At 32.3% G+C, this 26,197-nt stretch overlaps 1 protein-coding gene across 1 annotated transcript; it reads right to left on the reverse strand.

Moving 5' to 3' along the window:
• Positions 1-661: 661 nt before the first annotated feature.
• LOC139512049 (uncharacterized) lies at positions 662-25,272 on the reverse strand. Its single transcript, XM_071299366.1, has 2 exons — positions 25,093-25,272; positions 662-1,529 (listed from the first exon to the last, which is right to left on the reverse strand). The coding sequence occupies exon 2, from the start codon at positions 1,527-1,529 to the stop codon at positions 936-938; it is 594 nt and encodes a 197-aa protein (XP_071155467.1). The 5' UTR covers positions 25,093-25,272; the 3' UTR covers positions 662-935.
• Between the last annotated feature and the right edge of the window lie 925 nt (positions 25,273-26,197).

A 26,197-nucleotide genomic window follows, 5' to 3' on the forward strand; every position in this document is an offset into this window, starting at 1 on the left:
TCATGTTTTATGTAAGGACAGTAATTCAGATTAGGAGGGTTCTCAATTTATGAAGTCCATAATCAATAAGTGCCTTCTCTTGGGGATTACTTATGTTAGTCACCTTCGGTAATAGATGAGGACAAGCTACATAAAAAAGAACCGAAAAGAGTAATAATCACTATCGTGTCATGCACACAGACATTAATATCATTACTTTTCACAAACTATGATGCAATACTGGTAAACACTTAGACGAATTTTATATTTGATGCGTTTCCCTCAGTTTTAGTTTGTTACCCGGATCTTTTTTTCTATCGATTTATGAGTTTCGAACAGCGGTATACTACTGTTGCCTTTATTTTGTTCCAGTTCATAAACTAGTCTTATAAGAATAAGGTTGCAATACTTTAATAGATATAGATAGTGTCGATCAAGATTGTTATTCACTGTCAATAACTCTACTAGAAATATTTCGCTAAGATGTAATCGGATAATATTAAATAGATGGACGAATCGCAGCTGGGAGTACAGGTAGTCCAAAGACAAACTTATCTATGTAATCATTTAATAGTAATTAGATACCTGTTCACCAATAATAGCAATGTAAGTTAGACAACTCTGGTTTACGACATTCAACTTGAACAAAAGTTACAAGAAAAGTTTCTGATGAAATTAGATATTTCAGCTGTACAAATGAAATTTTTATTTTATTTCATCATTAGACAGTATAATTGACTAGAGAAATGCGAATCCCAATTTAAAAATATAAACTTTTGCAGTTTTTTGTCTGCACACTATTCAATCTGGTAGTGAGTTTAAAATAAGAAAAATACATAAGTTATTTACATATATCAAATTTGCACACCGTCCTGTGTATTCTCTAAGGGTCTATTTACAATTATTTTACACATAGGTTCTAAATATTGTACATCAAGGCATATACATAAACATGATCACCACCTGCTCTTTCCCAGAAACAACGATCCATACCGCTTGTTTCCTCCGGTCTGTGAAGTAAACAGCCTTCCAAATCGCTTCCCAAACTTTGTACTAGACCGATACGGGTACCCATATCCATTAGAAAATACTCTTCCAAACCTCTTATTCATACGATTTCCAAAGATGGATCGACCAGGGTAACCTCCTCCGACAAACATTTTACCATAACGCTTATCTTGTCGTCCTGGATACGACCAGCCTCCCATAAACATTCGACCATATCTCTTGTCTACTTCAGTCTCCTCTGAGGATCCATCATCTATGTATTCGTCGCTTGAGATACTTCTTGCATCTTCAAGACAACCGCTGGGATCTTTTGTACATATTTGACACACGGTGTATGCCTTTGGTTCTGTACAGCAATCAGTTATGCGAACGGCAATGTCTCGATTTATACGGGAACATGCAAGACACGTATTAGCCACTTCCATGTCTGTATCACAGGCTGTTCCTTCCCCCGTGTCACTCACCGAAATAGGATGTTCTTTAACGGCAAAAATTGTGGTGAACACGGTCATAATAAGCACGGAAGTATGAAAGGCTTTCATCTGAAAAATAGAACAAATTAGTAAGAAGACAGAACATATGTTATAGTATACTATCATTATTCGAAAGCTGTGATTTGTGAATTCATGTGACGATGTTTTGCGCTTATTGATATATAATATGTTTAAAACGATCACCATAAATGAATTCAGAAATAGAAAACTATGATTTCAAATCTCTGAGATACAGTTGGCAATATTTGACTTTAGCTATTCTTCTTAGGTTCTTAATGGTCATGAATCTCCTTACGTTTCTATATGCATGACTTTCAAAGTTTCTACATGAGTGAATGTCAAACATTTCTACATGCGTGACTTTCAAAGGTTTAGGTTTGAGCGTTCATGAAGAGGATAGATAAAAAATGACTCCGAACGCACGACTATATAAAAGTATTATTTTCCTTCTTTGACTCGGTCTTTCGACTCGGTCTTTCTAAAATTAAATTTTTAAATCTTTATCTATGTTTCTAGAAATAGAAATCTCCGAATATTTACCATGCGTTTAAATGACCACAATTCATTACAATTTCACTTTGATTGGACGCATAGAGCTAGAAAGTAAGAAATTGACTTGGAAACTCGCAGAAAATACTTCCACTATCTAAGTCAGTCGGGGAATCAAGATGAGAACAATAAAATAAGGCATGAACGAGAAGCAACCAACCCCTTTATAAGGAATAGAAATGCTAATCAGGTGGTTTTGAAAAACTAGGCTCAAAATGTTAGAACCAAAATTTATAAAGACATTTTTTGTTTGAATCGGTTATGTGAATGTGCAATGATTTGCAATTATCAAATAGAAACGTATTATGAAGACCTGCCTTTGTGTTCACATATGCTAGGTTACTTGATCTTAAAGTAAAGAAACGATAGTATACCGCTGTTCGAAAGTCATTAATCGATTGAGAGAAAACAAATCCGGGTTACAACTAAACCCGAGGGAAACACCGCAACTATACGAGGAAAACAACGAAACAACAGAAACACTAATGTGGAACAAAAAATCAAACGACAATGTAACACACACAGAAACAAACTTTAAGATAGCAACTGCCATTTTCGTGACTTGGTACATGGTAATTTAAAAATGATGGGTTTAACCTGATTTTGTGGCTAGCCAAACCTCGCGCTTGTATGGCTATGTTTAATATAACACTAAAGGGACAGCATTACATGACACTACTGCAGTACAAATAAATGCAAGACCATTCAGGACATAGAAGTACATATATATAAATATACATTACAATAACACATTTCGACATGCTAATAGTTATCAAAGGTACCAAGCTTATAATTTAATACGCAAGACGCGCATTTCATCAATGACGCTCAGATCAAAATAGTCAGAATGACAAACAAGTATAAAGGTAAAGAGCATTGATGACATAATATTTCTTCGCCATTTTCTAATCAAACTAATGTCTTGTGAAACAGTCTCTTTTTCATATACATTACACATTCGTCAAAAACGTGAACATAAAACAATAACTGTATTGAGTTATTTTATTTCAAATGGATAACCTTTGTAAAAAGTTAGTGAAATTCCATGATATTTAACAAATTTGGCACAATGGCCTGATTTATAAAATTAGATTTGATTAGATAATGGTAGCATACTGAGCCGAACATTTAAGTAGAAGTCCATGTAAGAACCTGACAAATTAACTAAAATGTGATATACCTTATCTTATCAAATGACCCAAAACTGCAATAAATACTTCAAAAAGGTGAAAATAATGCATCATTCACAATTTTTATATTCATCATTCAAACTGCTGCTTTTTACTAGAGGTTTCATTTTCAGGATTTTTGCCTATTTGTCCTATGTAAAATTACACATATTTTTCATTAATTTTTTCTTAAGGCTAGAAAAAATATATGATAAGTTATATATAGATAGAAAGACAATTGTTATATCTATCAAATAAAACAAAAACAATCTTGGGATTTTTTGAATTGATAATAAAAAACCGTTTGAAAAAAAATTTAAAATTGCCATGTTATTATCTCCCCTGACGGAAATCTTCAGCAAAAGAAAATAGGTATACTACATTGGAGGGAAATGTAAACAATGGCAGACGCTCCATGGACAGAAAGAAACTGCAGCATTTCAATTTTTTCTAACAGTAGATGTGGTTTTTCCAACTATTTTCCATCAGAACATAATCTTATTACAATAAGCAGCTGCAACATTAATATTAACAGCCATTTACAATCACTACAACTCTCAAAAACCTGCATTCCATCAGAAGGCCATTTAATTTTTTTCCGTCTTGGTATTTTCACTTTGTTTTGTGATTATACAATATGTCCACACCATCGGGCCACACTTGGAATAAGATGGAGAAGGAGTGTTGCATGCAGTCATCCCACCCATAAAGGGAAAACCAAGCCAGACAGAGGTGTCACCCCAATTGTCAGCCGACATCTGTTGATCTCAACAGGACAACTTGTGCCAGTTGGTTCAGGTAAGAACTTTAAATACAATATAACCCCCTGTTGTACCTGTTCAAACTTTTTCTATAATTATTATATAATCAATTTGTTCACATTTTTATAATCAATCAAGAAAAAATAAAAGAAAAAGTAGAATTTGCTTTTTTTCACTTCTGGGAAAATTCATGTAAAAAATCATACTGGGGATTTTGATAATAAAAAGATATTCAGATGGTGTTTCTCAGGTTTAAAGATGTTCAATGTAGAATTCTGTTTGTTATTATTGAAATTTTTCAGAAATTTGCACCCCCTATTTATAACAAAAATATTGCCATTTCGAAAGATTATACTACATGTATATTGAATATGCCTTTTCAATGGTGGGTGGGTCAGTTACATGTATCATCCTTAATGTCAGCCTAAAGCTACGATTACCTCTTGATGTTGATAGGGGTAATAAGTGGTTGAACCATAATTTTTATAAGGGGGTCCAAATGACTACAAAAGAGGGGGGCCCGGCTCCAGTCATGTTTCAATGCTTCCCAATATAATCAACCAAATTTTTCCACAAATGCCCCCTACCTCTGGGATTTTAACATATATTGAAAAGACCTACACACATTAATATTAATCTAAAATTTACAATTGCATTTGATTTTTTTTTTCATTTAGGAATATGTCGGACATGTAGAGGAAGTACGTGTTTCTTACATGACAGTACATTTTCAGGAAGACATGTCATAATAATGGCCACATAAAAGCAGTGATCGCTAACATTTTATACTAAAATTTGGGGTCGTATGAATTCACATGAAAACCGGGAGTGATATAATTCGTCTGGATTAGTAGACAAAGATAAATGCATGCGAACATATAGTTCATTCACTGAATTCACAAACACTGACATTTTAATATAAGTCTGTATATATAAACTCTTCATAGATGTTAGGATTTAAATTTTATGCTAAAAAAAATATCCATGTGCATTTGAAAAAAACACCAACAAAGTATATCTGAGCTTTATAAAAAGGTATTTGCTTAGTTATAAAAGTATTCATGAACAAAAATAAAATGCAACGGCTCATTTGTTTGAGGTGTTTGAGCTTTTGATTTTGCCATTTGATTAGGGTCTTTCCGTTTTAAATTTTCTTCGGAGTTCAGTATTTTTGTGATTTTACTTTTTGCCTAGCATAGATCTGAAAAGATCTTATTGGCAGATTTTAATATATACTTTACAATATCACAATAAATGGGTTTTATTGTTTTGTTTCCTATGAAATTATGCATGGTCAACATTCTGTTCTGTTGATTACATGTGTATTCCTTTGTATTCACAGTTGATTAACAATTAGTATCGTCTTGTAAAAGCAACTTTTTGAATTACTTCAAGAACGGAAACGCATTCGAAATTTGAATCCGAAAGTTGATGATCTTGTTAAAATGATGTTTATCAAACCTGGTTAACCGGAAGTTAAACAAGTAGTTCTACAATCAACAACAATTATCGGAATCCTTTATGTAGCTTAGTTCTGTGGTAGGTCAATTAACCGTTTCTAAGTACAATGGATAATATTTGTTAAAATTTATATAATGTTAAGGAAACTGAAGGCATAATAGTTGGAAGAGGATTTCATAAAATTAATATGTCACTACCATTACTCAACTCGCCTCAAAGCAGTTTAAATTTCCCTAAAACATTATCAAATTTTATAAACTTTTACGAATTTTAACAAAACTAATTCGATTTAACATGCATCTGCATCTCTTTTTTAAGTTAATTTTGGAATTCTGTTGTAATGTCCTCAAACTAAAAAAATCTTTCTTGATGTAATAGTCATTTACTTGAAATATTTCTTTTCTTAATACGTATTTTTTTGTCAAGGCAAAATCATTGGCAACGCATTCATAATTTGTTATATTATGTTGCAAGTGAAGAAATCAATATATAACTTTTATCAAAAACTCCACATTGAGGTGTAGTGTTATGTTTCCGCTGTGTTGGCATCAATCTCTCTGAAATAAACATTAATTGGAAAAATACGCGTCGATTTGTTCCGATTATATTTAATAAATTCGCTACTGATGATGTTTATCCGTCCATAACATTATGTTATATTCTTCTTCTATCAATGATGATAAATTCAACATAATGTGTCTGATTGTAGACGGAAACGTGACAAAAGCACTATATTGGATTTTTTTTGGCAGACAACTGGATCCTTTTTTACGAAATGTTAAATTATTGATAGTTGATACTTTCGGGGACATTTGAAAGATATGCTTGAATACTGCAGTTTTGAAGGTTTTGTACGGTTTGATAAGGCATACACATCGCATTTCGATAAGATATATAAGATTTAGGCACTTTTATTTGTCTATAAAGCGGGTTTGCCTGTATTCATTTTATCATATTTTCTTTATTATCTTATTCGTTTAATTTAAGTCTGCTTAATATTCTAATTGATATATTTATTTGGGATTAAAGATATTGTTGATCAATATTTTCGAACCATAATGGGACAAGGTATAAAAGAGTTAAGACTACAAAAGAAAATAATTAATTTAAAATGTTGACACTCGTTTAGAAATCTTATATATTGAGTCCAGAACCATTTGAAAAACAACAATTCCCACACTGATTACCAAACCAAATCAAAACAATCTATAATTAAAAACCAATTGTTCAGAGAACAATTGAAGGTCTTTCTACCAGTTAATATATATTTTGATATTAAAATATTAAAAATCAGTCTAAAATATCAGTTAATATGGCTTTATGATGTATAGATATGAATTTAAAGCAAAGGTCAAAATCTAGAACGTCAAATTAACCTATGACCTTTACCTCAATTTCAAGGTCACAAACTGAGGATCTCAAATCAAAAGACCCTAGGTCTCTAATATGTATGGTTAATAAGTTATATCACTTTACACATAATTTTAGATATGATAGGGGCAAACACTCCCATTCATTGTCTACGCACCCTTTCAACTAAAATTATTAAGTTACGACATGTCGCAACTAACAATTTAGTCAAAATAATTTGTCGATGTCTTATACAGTTTCTGGAAATGAGTGGAAATAAGCCTAACTCAAAAATTAGAATATGACCTTGACCTTTGACCTTGACCTAATTTTCATTTTTTTGGACCAAGGACCTCAAATCAAAAGATCCTAGGTCTCTATCACTTATGGTTTACAAGATAGAAATGCATATCACTTATATCAAATGCATAAGGGGAAATAACTCTCATATGGAGCATTCATATCGCTTCGGTCAAAATAGGACAAATCATGAGAAGGAACGAGCAATTTTGTAAAATAAATTTGTCGTAATCTTTTACAGTTGCGAAGGAGTCGTGGACACAAGAAAAACAGTGTTTGGGAAGATAACTCCTACAAAAAAAAGTATTCGGTTACGCAGGGTAAATTTCAAAAGCGCATAAACTGTTCGATACCATATACCAAATATCTAAGCGACATATTGAGAAACAAATGTTTATCGCAAGAACAAAATTTGGCTGAAGAAAAAAAAATAATCAGAAGAAAAACAATAGGTCTTTCCACAGAAAAGTGGAAAGACCTAAAAAACAGCATGAAATAAAACAAAAGCAAAACACCAGATAAAATAATAAGACGAAGAAGAAGTACAAAAACTTAAGAAAACTAAGTAATAGAAACAAACCAGCAAAAAAAAAAAAAAAAAAAAAAAAAAATAGCACTAAAAGGGGGTCTCACTAATAAACAGAAAAACAGAAACCCTTAGACAAATTTCAAATTTTACGACCACGCAACTCCCTATCTTGGACAAGTCCCTGTTTATAACATACACTACGTAATGTCACTTTCTATGATAGAGATTTTCGTTAAATTACAAACACAGTTCTTTAAACACGAATCTAATATTAGTATGGAAAATATCAAATATAAGTCAATTTAAGTGTAAAATGTAAAATCCTTTTAAAGAAGCACATTCGATGTATACAATACCACTATTTGTTCAACAAAAATTGGTGATTCCAATGCACTGTCATTATCAAAATCATATCTGATTTTATTAATATGGAAGGGTTAAAATTTTAATGAACTTCTATGTATCCTTATTTTACTTTAAATTGAAACGCATTTTACATTAATAGTTGTAAGCCTATTATCGAACTATCATATTAAAATTTAATATCTAATCACGTTTTAGAATCTGCTTGAAAGAATGAAATAATACAGAAAATTCACGGAAAAACTAAATTGCAATAAAGGGATTGCATCTATTCGATCCAATTAACAATGACTTTTCTGCAATATCCAGCATGTATAATAAGGACGTTCAACGTTATTGGCTATATTGGTCTTGATGACCACCAGGAGATTTCAAAACGTTATAAATATCTCCCACGCTTCGAAATAAGAATTCGTTATACATACCAAAAATAACCCAGTTAAGTGCTTACTTGTCCAAGTTTTTGCAATAAACAATCTAACATATATATTTTCTTAACAGCAAACTAGTATATGATGCTTTAGTTATAACTATTCTATTTTTTTGTTTATCTACTTCATTTTCCATCTCTGAGCACCCATCAAAATCAAAGATACTCTTAGTTTTTGTTTTTTCATACACGGGTTAAGCTTATTGAATAAAATTTCACATTAAAAAGTAGTTTCAAGGTTTGGAAAATTCCAAAGAAGTTGTTTAGAGTTTATTACCAAAACTAATTCTTGTCTATACAGTCAAGATCAAGATATATCAGTACCAATAAACGTAAAACATGAAAATAACTTTAAAATGGAGCGTCTTACACACTTTCATGACGAAAGAAAGAATATGTTAAAACAATATGCCAGCATCACTAACACTGTTATCGTTGTACTTGGATAATAAAAAAATAGTTGATTTGATTTCTGTCAGTTTGTTTCTTTATTATTATGAGGCTGACTTCATGCAGGAACTTCTTAGGAAGAAAGATAAGAAGTTAGCAATATCCTTTAACTCTACTTTCCGCTATATAGATGATGTTCTTTCACTAAACAATTCAAAATTTGGTTACTATGTTGAACGCATCTATCCAATCGAACTAGAGATAAAGGATACTACAGATACAGTTAAGTCGGCTTCATATCTTGACTTACATCTAGAAATTGACAATGAGGGTCGGTTGAAAACAAAACTTTACGACAAAAGAGATGATTTCAGCTTTCCAATTGTGAACTTTCCATTTCTAAGTAGCAACATTCCAGCAGCACCTGCATACGGGGTATATATCTCCCAATTGATACGATATTCCCGTGCTTGCATTTCCTATCATGATTTTCTTGATAGAGGTTTGCTGCTCACAAGGAAGCTATTAAACCAAGAGTTCCAAATGGTGAAGTTGAAATCATCCCTTCGTAAATTTTACGGACGCCATCACGAGTTGGTTGACCGTTATGGAATAACCGTTTCACAAATGATATCGGATATGTTCCTTACGTCGTAACTACAATCCCCTTCCCTTTCATGAATATGACCTACCGAATTAGACTATTTACCGGATTTGTAATCACTTAAGCAACACGACGGGTGCCACATGTGGAGCAGGATCTGCTTACCCTTCCGGAGCACCTGAGATCACCCCTAGTTTTTGGTGGGGTTCGTGTTGTTTATTCTTTAGTTTTCTATGTTGTGTCGTGTGTACTATTATTTTTCTGTTTGTCTTTTTTATTTTTAGCCATGGCGTTGTCAGTTTGTTTTAGATTTATGAGTTTGACTGTCCCTTTGGTATCTTTCGTCCCTCTTTTATTACCACTGGGTCGATGTCTCTGCTGGTGGACATTTTGTCCCCGAGGACATCATCCGCCCAGTAGCAAATTACAATTGCATGAACTTACGAAGATTAAACAGGAAACTGGCTCGGACGTCGCACAGTATAAAAAGGTCAGAAACAGACGTCACCATGGACACGGTGTCGTCTGATACGGCAGGTGTCCCCTCATCACCAGACATGACAAATATCTCAAACACGACTCATTCAGATCATCGTCCTAGTGACAATAGCAATATTACACATATACAGCCATGTTCAGTTCTCCTTAAAGACATTTTGGTGTTTGATGACACAGTACAACACTGTCGCATTTCAAAATGTGAGACCAAAGGCTGCAAAACTTGTGCTATTTTAATTACAGATGCTGAATTCACTAGCAATTTGACCAAGAAGTCATATTTTACCAGAAGTTACGATGATCTGAATTGTAAATCGATAAATGTCGTCTACGGATTAGAGTGCAACCTTTGCGGATTGGTATACGTCGGTGAAACGAAAGGAAGGCTTAACAAACGTATGTGCGGTCATAGATCAGACATTAACCTTAATGCTAACGACATTCTATACCAGCATTTCAATCAGCCCGATCATTCCATCGTTTCTATGACAGTTCGCATTATCGAAAAGATATACCATAGCTCTAACAATCCTAATCTTTCAACGACTCTCCGTAGACAAAAAGAAGACTACTGGATTAGACAATTGGGAACTGCAACACCTTATGGCTGCAATGACAAAATTGATGGTATAGGTATTCTATCTAGTCCTTCGTGTAACTCGGTGAATGTGATGAATATTTTCAACTCGACTCCTCGACGTAGACGCAGTCATGGTCATCGTCATTATACATCACCTTCTCTGCATGATGTCTCTATTAATGACTTGCTGCCATTCATACAGAAGCCGTTAGGTATTCATCACATTCGCACGAAACTTTATTCATTACCCCTTTCGAAACTTCATTCTCTGTTCAATTTATGTTTGGAATCCACTGTTACAAACCCTCATTCAAACCAATACAAACTTGAAGCTATAATTTCGGATATTGCAAGTCACAGACTTTTCAAGCCAGTTCGCATTGGAAAAGATGAAAAAGAGAAAAGATCTTTTCTTAATCTTTCCTTTGCCAACAAAGGTCTCGATGGCGTCAACCTAGGCAATATCCTTCATCATAAATTAGTTCAATCGAAAATACCTCCTTATTTCAAAGACCAGTCTGTACCAATAATTTCTTATACCTATACCAAACCTATTGCAACTAAAATTTTCAATTACAAACGCGTTTTGCAGGATCTCGATATTGACGACTTCAAGTCTAAACCTCCTGATTGCACTTGTGCTAGTTCCAAATTCACATATAATCCTGCTGGCCACGTTATTACCGGTGACCTTAACATTGTTAATAACACTTCTCTACGAAATGTGTTATCGAAAGGTCCCAAATATCGTGAGCCTAAATCCATCAATTGGAAATACAACTTTAAAATTTTGATGGATTCAGTCGAGGATTATGCCAGGCAATGGGCTAAGCGCGAGAAGGAAGACGTAGACACTCTTTCCGAATGGATTAAGGCAGTGAGGTCGTTGATACAAATCAGAATTAAGAAACTGAATGGGTCCATCAATAACCATGCTACGTCAATCTTTAAAGACCCAAATGTTGCAAAACACCTATCCGACCTCCATGACAAATATGTTGTTGTCCCTGCAGATAAAGCCCCAAATAACATCGTTTTTGTGTGTAAAAGTCACTACATCAACTGCTTGATAAACGAATTAGGTATTGACAATTCACTTGGTAACTCAACATATACCCTCACGACACTTACCAAAGAGGAAATCCTGGATAATCATAGGTCTGTTCTATGTTCCTTTGGAATTTCAACCAAAGATGAAGAACTGGATCTTCCATCACTGTATTTGATACCTAAACTACATAAGTGTCCTTACAAACAACGGTATATTGCTGGGTCTTCCAAGTGCTCCACGAAACCTCTTTCTAAATTATTAACATCTATTTTATCAGCAATCAAAGACGGGCTTCAAAGTTATTGTGAAACTGCCTATTCTAGAGGTGGCGTGAATCAGATGTGGATACTTAAAAATTCAAAAGATCTTTTAGAGTACATACAATCTAACTCTCTTTCATCTTGTAACAGTATTAAAACATTTGACTTTTCTACCCTGTACACAAGTATTCCACATTCCAAACTAAAAGACAAATTGAAAGAGTTGATATTACTTTGCTTCATAAAAAAGAATGGCCAACGTAGATACAAGTATCTTGTCTTAGGGAGGGATAAATCCTACTTTGTAAAGAATCACTCTGATTCAAACAAAAAATTCTCTGAAACTGATATTATCAAGATGCTTGATTTCTTGATTGACAACATATGTGTTACGTTCGGAGGACGTGTTTTTCAACAGACTGTCGGCATTCCAATGGGAACAAACTGTGCCCCTCTACTCGACGACTTGTTTCTTTATTATTATGAGGCTGACTTCATGCAGGAACTTCTTAGGAAGAAAGATAAGAAGTTAGCAATATCCTTTAACTCTACTTTCCGCTATATAGATGATGTTCTTTCACTAAACAATTCAAAATTTGGTGACTATGTGGAACGCATCTATCCAATCGAACTAGAGATAAAGGATACTACAGATACAGTTAAGTCGGCTTCATATCTTGACTTACATCTAGAAATTGACAATGAGGGTCGGTTGAAAACAAAACTTTACGACAAAAGAGATGATTTCAGCTTTCCAATTGTGAACTTACCATTTCTAAGTAGCAACATTCCAGCAGCACCTGCATACGGGGTATATATCTCCCAATTGATACGATATTCCCATGCTTGCATTTCCTATCATGATTTTCTTGATAGAGGTTTGCTGCTCACAAGGAAGCTATTAAACCAAGAGTTCCAAATGGTGAAGTTGAAATCATCCCTTCGTAAATTTTACGGACGCCATCACGAGTTGGTTGACCGTTATGGAATAACCGTTTCACAAATGATATCGGATATGTTCCTTACGTCGTAACTACAATCCCCTTCCCTTTCATGAATATGACCTACCGAATTAGACTATTTACCGGATTTGTAATCACTTAAGCAACACGACGGGTGCCACATGTGGAGCAGGATCTGCTTACCCTTCCGGAGCGCCTGAGATCACCCCTAGTTTTTGGTGGGGTTCGTGTTGTTTATTCTTTAGTTTTCTATGTTGTGTCGTGTGTACTATTGTTTTTCTGTTTGTCTTTTTTATTTTTAGCCATGGCGTTGTCAGTTTGTTTTAGATTTATGAGTTTGACTGTCCCTTTGGTATCTTTCGTCCCTCTTTTTCTAATACAAACATGTATCTTTCTTCCACAAACTCATATTCATACATGTTTTTTGTAAGATGAATCAAAACTATCCTGAAACTGAGATCATTAGGATAACTCACAAAGGTATAAATCTAATCTCTTTTCAGTTCATTAAGAAAATAAGTCAATTTTAGTATGAAAAGTACTAGTATGATTAAAAAATATGGCTTTTTAACTTAATCTTTAATAAAAATTAAGACTAATGTACTGGAAAATATAACATTTGTATTCTTTACACAACCGAATATGTGCATTTAGATAAATTACATGTTACTTTTTAAAGCTTTACTTGTTCAAAGCGTGTGTTTCGTGCACCTACTAGGAGTATTGACCATACAAACTTGTAACTGCTCAAAACACTTTCCAAAAATAGATAGCGGAATGTTGGGAAGTTGTAAACGCTGTTTTGATTAGCTGATTTGTTTACAATAAGTGTTATTTAACTTAAAGTCATATGAAACGAGTGAGTGGTGAAAAATAATTTTTATCCAATTTTTGAACTAATGCATGTATACATTTTAAACTTAGTCCTCTGTGCACGAATTTATCATTTTTTACGCAAATGTATCGTTTAATCGTCAATTTTTTTTCTCTCTGTCTGTTATGATTTAACAAATATGGCTGCTTATTAAATGCCGTGTTTTGAAGCCGAAGTTTACCGATTGTCACCTTATACGTGTTGTTTTCTACTTTTTACATCACTGGGTCGATACCTCTGCTGGTGGATTATTAGTCCCCGAGGGTATCATCAGCTCGGTAGTCAGTGCTTCGGTACTGACATGATTTAACAAACTTTATTAAAATTGTCCGTTTATAAATTTTGAAATTATTATGAAACTAAGGTTTCAACTCCCTCAGGCAAAGTTGGCTTTAGATGAATTTGGCTATTTATTTTAGGTAATTTTGACATATAGCTCTTCAACGATGTTCGGTACTTATACATCTTCGGATTTCAAATGTTTGGCTTTGAGCGTTCCTGATGAAGGTAAATCCAGAAAAGCGCTTCGGACGCATTAAATTATTAAATGTGTTGTTTTCTATTTTTTTTTTTATAGTAAACAAATAACAAAAAGCATGGGTATTGAGCACGTGTTTAACATGTACAATCAGATAATTGTTTATTTTAATGACACATCCATGCGTATTGCGATCACCGGATTTTTACGAAGAGGGTTACGCTCAGGTCACTATGCACACGGAAATTATGTCAGCGAATTGCTTCCTGCAAGGAATCAAAAAGAAGAAAACTTCTTCTAAATGTGGACAAATTAAAGAATTTTCCTCAGAAAAAAAAGTATATATACATAAGTTGTATAACGAAAACTATCTATTTAGTTATAAAAAAACATATGCATATTTTTTTTAATTTGAGGTTTCTTATAACTTTAATAAACGCATTACATATCATATTATGTATTACCTTAACGTATTATTTCAAAGTGAGTTTAAACTTATTTCTATTTTATTGGTAAATAGATCAGACACGCTTTTTAGTTTTCATGTTCATATGAGTCGGAGTTGCTTCAGACACTTGCTAAAAACAAGAAGATCAAAGAAGCCAGGTCATTTAATTTCACATTTAGATATGTTGATGATGTTCATTCCATTAACAATTCAAACTTTACTGATTGGTTTCCATTAATATATCATCCAGAACTATAAATTAAAGAAACAAAAGACACGGCTTCCTCCGCCTCATTTTCAAACTTAAACCTTGAATTTGACAAACGAGACGATTTTCATTTTGAAATCATCAAACCCCCCTTTGGTAGCAATATACCAAATTCACCTGCATATGGGATATATATTTCACAACTTTTTCGCTATTCAAGGGCTTGCAAGTTCATCAGAAGGTTCCACGACCTTGTTTATAAATATTCCGTATTACGTTCACAAATTATACACGATGGTCTTGAAGTACAGAGTCTTGGTACTGACGTTGTTTTAACGTGTTATAGTATTCTTTTATTTGTCTTTATGAATATTACTTTTACTATTCAGTCTGTTTTTGGTGATATCCATTTGACGTGGCTCTTTACTTATACAGCTCGTCATTGTGTTATTGTGCTATGGTAACATTTTTATATTCTTGTTTTTCATTTTTGATATAATTGTGCTTTGCGTATTTGCCTTTTTGTGTTTCTTTGTTACATATGACATGGCTCTTTACTCATAAACCCCATCACTGTGTTAATGTACTATGGTAAATTTTTGTACTCTTGTCTTTCCTTTTTACTAATGGGCTTTGTATTTACGCAATTTTTGTGTTTCTTTGTTGCATACTTCAGTCTATGATTTTATAGTGATTCAGATTGTACACAGTGTTGACGGCTGTACCTCAATTTTTTTAAAACATTTTTACCTTTTAACTGTGTTTGTTTTGTTCACACATCGTTGTCAATATAATGGAATTGTATGCTATTGTCATACAAGTGAGATGTTTAGCTAGCTATAAAGCCAGGTTTTTATCCACCATTTTCTACATCAGAAAATGCTTGTACCAAGTTAGGAATATGACAGTTGTTATCCATTCGTTTGATGTGTTTGAACTTTTTATTTTGCCATTCGATAAGGGACTTTTCGATTTGAATTGTCCTTGGGGTTCGGTATATTTGTGATTTTCTAAATGCGTCTTAATTTTTCAAATGGGGATTTACTATTTAGAAGATCGAATATTTCTAACAGATCGAAAGAAATTGGTTTATTTGACAGAGCTCTGTGTTAGGTCGGCGAATACAAAATCAAATATGATGCTTGACGTCCGCTCATAATTTTCCTAAAAACAGGGACACACTAATAGAGTAATATTAATTTTCATAATTGATCATTTTCCCAAAGTGCACGTGGTTCCCCTTCACAGACGTGCACATGCTTTGGCATTTGTAGACACGAAATCAGTACCAATTTTGGTAGATTCTGCGTTCCGGAATATCATTTAAAACCATTGGGATTTTTTTGTTGCAATTATGTACAGCAGATTTAGTCCTGTGTTACATTACTTGTTGCATCTAGGATACTGATAACCAGTTATATTTTGTCTAATACAATTTCAAATAATCGACGTCTTCTGATGAATGAACCAGCATTCCAAACTCTCGATTGTTACATTTATAGTTATTAAAGAAGGGTTATTTAACAGTGTGCACCACATTTTTTATGTTATTTCGAATAGACAGAAAAAATATTACAGTCATTTCTTATAATTTAATTCTAAATTCCATTTTAAACCGTAGAAAATCATGAAAAAACGTTGATGACGTCACGGTCACATGACTAAATTATGTCTATGGGCTCATAACAAAATAACGTCAGCCAATCAGAAGACGCGTTACATCCAAAATTGAATTATTAAAGAAGGGTAGACGACACCAAAGGGATTCTAAAAAAAATTGCAAGTAACCCAAAGAAAAAGAGACAATACCATGACACAATAAAGGACGTGAAATAGGCAAAACGAAGTCACCAAAGCACTACATAGAAAACAAATGACTCAGCAACACGACGCCACCAACAAACCGGGTTATTAAACTTTACATTATACGTTATGCAGCAGAATATTAACTTTAGATGATTCGTCCTTGTATAATGTTTGCATGGTTACACATTATTTCAGTTTTGTCATTAAGAATCTCTTGCTTTATAAATCAGTGATTAAATTATCGTGACAATGTAGAGATGGTGCCTTTTAATTCCTGTCACAATCTAAATTTCTTTTCAATGAATTTTAAAATGAAGGAACAACATTATAAACATTGATCATTAATTATAAAAAAAATAAGACAATAGTATGTAAATTGCATGCTCTTGAAGATACTTTCTGCATTTATCATTATGAATGATCAAAGCCGAATATTTGAAAGCAAGGATGTATTAGAAAACTATGAAAATAAATTTGTCTAACATGATTGTCTTATCAAAAGATTTTACTATTCGTAATTACGCGCTGTGAACACATTTTCAGCATGAAAACGTCTATAAAAGTCATTTCTAGACACAAAGAGTCTGTTGTCTAAAATAGATTTAATGAATTTAAAAAATAACCTCCGTTAAGAAGGATATACATACGTAGAATTTCTTCCTATATTTTTGATGAGATTCCACTTATTTTTAGTCACGCTCACAAAAGAGAAGCGAAAGATACCAAAGGGACATTCAAACTCGTAAGTCGAAAATAAAAATTGATAACACATCATGAAAAAACTAAAGACTGAGCAACATGAACCCTGCCGAAAACAGGTGGGATGATCCGCAAGTGTCATAAATTAAATTCTGATAAAATTTTGTTATTTCAAATGGAGCGGTAGATACTTAAAGTCTAAACGAAACACATAAGACAAAGCGAGACAGACACGAGATTGGCACAATAAAACGCAAAAGAACAAAAGAACAAAAAACAAAAGTTGTCTGAAACACATTGCACACTTAAGAACTTAAAACTGTGCAACATGATAAAAAGCAAAACAAAGGCGTACAAAAAGCGGATATAATTAAAAAAAAATCTTTCTACAATCACTGTCTGCGGACCATACAAAACAAGGTAGTTATGAAAAAGTTATTTTGAAATCAAAAGACAAACTTTTTTCGAATAGTTTTAACCCATGTATTGCATATGAATAATCAATTCTTTTCCAAAGCTATGCTTTTAGCCAAAGAACTCTGGTCCATGTGTGACACACTTTTGAAGTTGTAACATGTCAATTTATGAAAAGTTTTTTTTTTAATTTCATCAAAGAACATTTAAATTTTACTGGGATTTTTTTGTTTTTATTTCAATAAAATAATTTATCATAAAAACACATCTACATAAATGTGACACACACGACTAATTAATTATCTATGATTTGTTAAAAAAAAATTGATTTATGAAATTGAAATTAAACGTTAGAACAAACAGGACTAATGGAGATTTGTGATAATAATTGGTTACTACAGGGACATTAGAAACACATACCCATTAATCTGTGTTTAAATCTAGATTCTAATAAAAAATATCCTCGTTAGTTTAATTAACATTCGGGGCGGTTTTGTCAAAAGCTTTTCTAGAAATACAATATGACAACTGAAGATTCATCAAATGAAACGGTATTGTAATATAATTGTTTTTAAACACCAGCTGAAGAACTGAATCAACAAAGTTAAGTGGACATTTGAGACATCGAATGGATTTATTGGACTATTCAACAATTTTGTAAAGCTATTCAATCCAGAATATTGAATCATCCAATAAAAAGCTATTGTGGTGTATAAAAACATTGCAACGAGCAACAAGTGTCGTGTTTGTTAATAACTAAAATAAGATTTTATCTGTTGACATTCCCGAAGTACCGACTTGAGTGTCAGTTAGACATTTGCTCTAGAGTGATTAAACATTGTATTAAAAAATAAAAAGTGCCGATGGCTAAAATAGATAACCCATATTTCCTTTAAAACGAAAACGTCGAAACCTATAGTATATGTTCAACAGTGCATTTCTTAATCATTTAAGAATTGAATGCTTCTTTTTGTAAATTCATTGGGGTGTAAACGTTGACCGAAGCAGTTAGTCGTTTCATTTTAAAAATGTGCATGTGCACACAATCAAAGCTTTTACAACCTAATAAAATTGCTAAAAGAAGCATTCAATAATAGTACTTATTGTTACATTTTTACTAGGATCATAAAATAAGGTTTCTGTCAAGTTCGTCTTTTATTTACCTGTGCACTTTAATGTGGAAGCTCTTGGCATGATGAATGTTACATGTCATTTTGAAATTATAACATGTAAGTTTCATTATGATACGTTGTTTTAATTGGGTTACATCAATAGCGCGTCATTCTGAAATTAGCCATCATTTAAAAATGAAATGTAACGTTCATGATGACACGTGCTTCCAAAAATAAAGTGCACAATTAAATAAAAGAAAAAGTTGATAGGTATCATGTTTGCATGATCCTTGCAGAGAAATGTAATTATAAAGATTTAATGCTTCTTTTAGTAATTTCATAGGGTTGACCATTCGACCATATTTAGTGATGCGTCTTAGCGCTTCATACAAAGTGTACTTCGATAAACGCTTTAACATCCCAATAAATTTACAAACAGAAGCTTTCAATTCTTAAATGAAGGTTTCAGATGACGTGAAACATACATTATTACTAAGTTAAGTTAACGTATAACTACTGGTAGAAGTGATCCACACAGTTTCATAATTTGCTGTTTGTGCGGATGATGTTATATTGCATATTGTTTAAAATGCTCAATGCTCAATGTCCCGAACCCATATGGAGTTTTTGAACATAAATTATATAGTTATCATACATTTTAAGATTAACTTTTTGAAAATGTTTGTCTTATTAAAATATCGAAATTATTCATTCCATATAATCATCCCAGGTCAAATGTGTACATGTACAAAATGTACATACACAAAAAATATATAGGCACTTCTTTGTACATTGTTCTATTCAGTCTTTTTCATGATAATCTATAACACAAAATTTAAACTTAACATGAAATAGAATTGCTTGAATTTTAATGGGAGTTTGACATTGCAATTACTGCGTAGAATATATTCAACCGTGTTTCATTTTGAGAACCACAAATTGAACGTTAAATGAAAATAATCTGCCGATTATGCATAGTTTGCTGGTTATATATTCTGTACAAGTAGAATTGGTTATAACTGTAATTACGCCGTTATTCCTTTAATAGCTAATTCCGATACAGATAAAGCGATAAGGTTTCATATTTCCGGCAAATTATGCTGTGAAATATTGTCTTATATTTTCCCACTAGTGAATAGATTGAGGAACCGACACAAATAAATAGCTGTTGACCTTATAGTGTTTCTAATAGTTGCAATAATGTCCTAATTCATAGATTTTTAACCTTTTGCTGAAATGTTATCCGTCTTTGTTAATTTTGGTGCATCGATTATTTCTGTACCATATCGAGCAATCATTTATAGATAGATTTTGATAGTTGATTGCTCGTGATGAAGTTAGTGATGATCATTTAACATGTAATCATTATTTCTTAGTATTGTGTACTATCGACAATTTGTTATTTTTTCCTTTTATCCTCCTGCCTTACATTTTTTAGAATAAGAAGAGGGCATAATATTAAAAAATAGCCAATAACGCCACATGCACGTACCAATGCAGCAAAGTCGTGCACAAAAGGGTGATGTCTCTTCTTTTATAAAGGTATACAGCTGTGCATATATATACCTGTTACTTTTTAGGCTCTACTGAATTGATTAGGTCAGTATCAATATAAAATACATTTTCGCTTACACAGTTCTCTTTTTTTTAAACCGCTATTACTTTTTAGACTACTCTTAAACATTTTTGCTGAGCAATCAATTTATTCCTCTATTCATTTTACAAGAAATTTAAAACAAATTTTAAATAATTATTTTTTTCATATCAAATCATAAAAAAATATCTTATTTTCGACCACCTCATCTCAAACACAAGCACACATAATTATATTCTGTATTGCATAGTATTGATGTTTTTGCTACGTAATGTACATTTTCTACTGGAACACACAACATTTATGGAAACGATGTTATCATATTTGTAATGGGAACACAGTTTCGTTCGATCTTTTGAGTTAAGCCAATCGCTACTGATTTTTACAGTTTGGTGTAACGTTTTTCTATTACACCACAGTACCATGTTAGATAAGAGTTGATATGTTTAAACCCTCTACATGTTTTGCATGTTTGTCAATTAATATCTGTCATATTTGGTTTTCGTAAATTGTTTTGCTATTATTTAGTCGGTTTCTTTTCTTGATAATATTGTTTCGCACATTTATATCAAATACACATTAAAGAAGAATACACTGAATTTTGCATATTTGTAAATATCATTATCGCTGTATTCAATACATGTTGGTATCTGCCGATATCGTTGAAATTGCATTCAGTGCATGTTGGTATGTGCCGATACCGTTGTAAACACATTCAGTGCATGTTGGTATTTGCCGATACCGTTGTTGCTGTATTAAGTGCATGTTTTGCATTTGCCTATACCATTGTTTCTGTATTCAATCCATTTTATTTCAACGGTATATTTACTGATACCGTTGATGCTGTCCATAATCAGTGCATGTGTTGAATTTGCCAGTACTCTTTTTTGCTGTATTTGGGGCATGTTTTGTATTTGCAAATGTAATTGTTGCTGTGTTCAGCGTCTGTTTTTATATCTTGATACCGTTGTTCCTGTAATCAGTCCATATTTGTATATCCCGATACCGTTGTTGGTGTAATCCGTAGATGTTTTTATTTGTCGATACCGTTGCTGATTTGTTTAGAGTATGCTTTATATTTGTCGATACCTGTATGCTGTTATCAATGCATGTTTTTATTGTATATGCCGATGCCATTGATAATAGATAAAGTGCATGTTTGATTTTGTCGCTACAGTTGTCTCTTCAGTTGTGACAATTTAAGTGAAACCATTAATTTATAAAACCATCGTCAGTATCTTCAAGTCATTAGCTGTCTTTTTTTAATTCATTTTTCCTCTTATAATTTTAACATGCACATTGTTGTATAATAATGATTGAAATTTGTTAGATATTTAATGAGCTATCTACTTAAAAATCGACATCTTCATTTGGCAATTTCTGTTATATGACGTATACAAATTGATTTCACTTTGTTTAATACCGCTTTCGTCTCACCAGATAATTTCTGCCGAAGATTGTGTTAAAAGTTTTACATACGAATTTAAAACATATTTTTTTCGAAAATCTGTTTAACACAATACTGTATTGTTCTGCGCTTTGATGAAAAATATGATAATCACTTAATTTCGCATAAATTAGAAAGAAAAAAAAAACAGCATTCAATTCTGTAATAAATTCTACTTTTTTACAATATTTAGATATATTTTTTTTCTGTTTTAAGATGTCATTAGTGTAATTCGGTGATAAATAATAATTATGCTTTAATGCAACTTTACACATTTACTGATTTTACTTGAAATTTCAAAGACAGGTCAGATGGCACAAGAAAGCCTAGAATATGGAGATTATTGTACAAATTTAAACTTAAAAAGGAGGATGCTAATAAAAATAATAAGCAAGAAAGCGAAAACAAATAAAAGATAACTTGCACGATTAACAACTTTCACACATTTTGTGAATGTGCATATTTAAAAAAAATGATTTTAAATTTATTTTAAAATTTGAACAAAATCTTTTATATTGTGCAAAAATAAAATTGTTGGGTTCTTACAGGATTAGCTATGAAAAAAAGGTTTACCATCGATTTCTCTTAGTTCCCGATTGCCTTTAATGAGTTATGAAAATCATTCCGTGAAATATTATGCTGATCCTTTCACAGATTATTAATTATCAAGGTGAAGCATGAACAAAATTGTTTTATCAGCGGATAAAAATTGCACGGTCAATTTTTTTTACTAGATAATCTGTTAAACGATTTTATGTGTGCACGTAAAAACAAGAGTTTAGAGTGCTTACAAACTTTAGTCATATCTTTATGTTTTATCCTTTAAATTTGGTGTTTACGACACACATTGAAAGTCCGTTAAATCAAATTAATGGTTTATTAATATCCAGACAAGTGGTATTTAGATCTTGATATGTATTGTTAATACACATGTTTATTTTTGAAAGCTATAAGTCTTTATTTTGTTTTATAGCGGACGGATAATTTTAGAGATTTTCTATAATACATTTGTTATTCGTTAGATGATTCGTATATAAATGGGACCGTTGGTTTTCTCTTTGGTTTGAATTGATTATTATTTTGTCATTCTGGATCCTTTTTGGAGCTTTTCTATTCGGTATGGGCATTACTCATTGTTGAAGTCAATTCTTCTCAGGTGGACAGTTGGCAATCATATCCTTATTTTATACAAAATAAGTCTCGTTTGCATGCTTTTATGTATAAATACAAATAGTTCTTACCCGTCGATAAACATTATATATTTGAATTTCTATTGACTTTTCTAATTTGTCAACTGTACTCAATTACTTTTAACATAAGGGAGGGTTGAGTTCTCACAAAACATGTTTAATCCTACCGAATTTTTGCGTCTGTCTCAATTCAGGAGCCTCTGGCATTTGTTAGTCTTGTATGTTTTATAATTTTAGTTCATTTATATGTTTTGGAGTTTTGTATGACGTAACTTTTCACTGAACTAGTACACATTTTTATTTTGGGGTCAACTGAGGACCACCTCTGGGTACGGGATTTTGTCGCTGCGTTGAAGACCAATTGGTGGCCTTCTGCTGTTATCTGTCGGGTTGTTGTCCCTTTCAAATATTCGCAATTTCCATTATCAATTTTATAATTCTTTAAAAACACATGAACGAAAGCTATGTCGGGTTGTTGTCCCTTTCAAATATTCGCAATTTCCATTATCAATTTTATAATTCTTTAAAAACACATGAACGAAAGCTATTTCGAGGTTCATTAAAAAAATCGAACATTTTAAATACTGGAAATATCGCGAGTGTAAATGATAACAAATACTAGCTTTTGTATTCAAACACTCGCAAAATTGTAAGTGCAAGCAATCAAAGTTAGAAAATCAGTTTTCAAAGAGAAGTATAAAGGAATCAAAATTGTCAAATAAAGACTTCTAGACAACTGCTTTAATTGTAAATGTAATATAAACATCATAAACTACATATACATTTATTTCCAAACAAAAGAGTTTTTCGTTGACAATTGTAACTGAAAGTGACATTGGTCCTAATTGATGTTTTCAACTGTTATAAAATCAACGGTACCAATTTTGTTGCACCAGATGCGCATTTCGACAAAATATGTCTCTTCAGTGATGCTCGTGGCGAAAATATTTGAAATCCAAAGCTTATATAAAAGATGAAGAGCTATAATCCAAAAGGTCCAAAAAGTATAGTCAAATTCGTGAAAGGAATCAGAGCTTTGCATGAGGGAGATACATTCCTGAATTTATAATAATTTCGAATATTTTGTAACACCAAATTTAAATAACACAAAAAATCCGTATTTTCATGCCAGTACCGAAGTACTGGCTACTGGGCTGGTGATACCCTCGGGGACTAATAGTCCACCAGCAGAGGCATATTTACTGTACATCCTCGGCTTTCAAATAATTGGCTTGGGGTGTTCATGATGAGGGAAATTTAAGAAAAAAGCGCTTCAGATGCATGAAATTACAATTTGTTGTTTACATTTTTTTTATTTTCGAATTGTTCGTTAGACACAACATATTACAGATTTCAAATTTAGAGAATCGTATTTATATGATTTCGGAAATTGAGTTACAATCAAATTCACACAAATATCAAGAAGCGTGAAATTAACAACTTATATTGTATTACCAATCTAAATCTGCTTCAAGTTATTTCCTGCTGCAATAATTGTACTGAAGGGGAATGACAAGACAAAACAGACCTTGTAAATTATTGGCACGGTATTTTGCAAAACCATTTGACACTGTTAATCGAAAAAAGGAAGGGTTCACTATATTTCTCTACTTTATAGCGAAACAATATACAAATCAGTTTGCTTGCAAAAGCCTGTAGTGAATACTTTTTCTTGGTCCAGAAAAGAGTCAAAACAAATTATTTCAATGCATTTGAATAAGACATGGTAAAAATCTGAGATAACTTAACTTAACAAAAATTGAAACTTTCACTAAAAAAATATGGCTTCCGCATTTATCAAAAAAAGAAGTAACAATGAAAAGTTGATGAAATAAAGGCAAGATATGTTGCTCTCTTGGGATCTTCTTCTTTGTTAAAAAAAAATTATATAGTTGCTGTCTCATTAGTGCATCCCCGCTAAATATGTCAAAATTTAAAGAAAAAAATATATACTCTATTAACGATTCACTTTTTGGAACGTGAACATTTAGACAACATAAGAAACAAATTTTGGATTCTTTAGCTGTGCCCAAAAGTTTTTATATTGCAGCTGAAAAAAAAAGAAATAAAAAATGTCCTCTTACCTTTATGGTCAGGTGGTTTGTTTCAATGCAAGCACAGATTAGTATGGCAACATTCTCATAGGTAGTTTATATATCAAGAATCAAACCCACTCGGCGGGAAAATCAATGCAGCAGATCTAACGGAGCATTCCGCTACATCCGGTTTTGAGAAATGGTATTTATTTAAATATTTTCATTACATTAGCAAATAAAATCACTTAAATTGCATATTACAATAGTCATCGCTATTTCGTGTTTGAAAATAGATTTTAGAATTTTCTAACTGATTAATGAGGTTTTAAACAACATGCGCTAATTGTGGGTCGTTAAATGGCTTAAAAACTAATAAAATGTCAACAAACATGTAAATAGGAATGATTTTCTAATGGGACCTTTTGTAATTGGCACTTCCATCGATTCGATAAGTAAATGATACATTTTTATCTGATTTTAGCAATTTGTAAATGTTTTGACTACCTATTGATCGACAGGTGCCCGAATTGATTATGATTAATCAAAATGAAACTAACCAATTCAAATTAATAGACTCAGAGCTAGTCTAGAGCGAAGCGATATTCTTTTTGAAAGATGAAAGCAAAATGTTTGTATATTAAAATTAAGTAAAATACATAAGGAAATTTGTAAATTTGTTTATGTATACATCAACAAGAGATTTTCTTTTTTAAAAGCAAAATGTTTGTAAATCAAAATTAACTTTAATAATACATATGAGAAATATGTAAATGTGTTTATGTATAGTTTGTTATTTCTAAGTTGATTTCATTTCCATGAATCTTAAACATTTACTAACTTGTGAACAAACTGCATGAACAACCAAACTTTGTATATGAGACAGTGAAACTTGAACCAACAGCACTATAAAAGAGATTAAAGATGCAAAAGGGATATTCAAACTCATTAGTCGAAAACAAGCTGACAATGGTACTAAAAAAACAGAAACGGATAAAAATACAAATTCCAAATACAAAACATAACATAGAAAATAAAAGACGGATCAACACGAACGCAACCAAAAGCCGAGGATTATACCAGGTACTCTAGAAGAGTATAAGCATAAAATAATCGATCTACAAAGCTCACCTCTAATAAAAATAAAATCAGAAGG

This window comes from Mytilus edulis, chromosome 2, assembly GCF_963676685.1.
Source record: "Mytilus edulis chromosome 2, xbMytEdul2.2, whole genome shotgun sequence".
Taxonomy (NCBI): domain Eukaryota; kingdom Metazoa; phylum Mollusca; class Bivalvia; order Mytilida; family Mytilidae; genus Mytilus; species Mytilus edulis.

What these genes read in the sequence shown, in the direction of transcription:
- LOC139512049 (XM_071299366.1), bottom strand. Translation starts at nt 1,529, where the DNA reads ATGAAAGCCTTTCATACTTCCGTGCTTATTATGACCGTGTTCACCACA.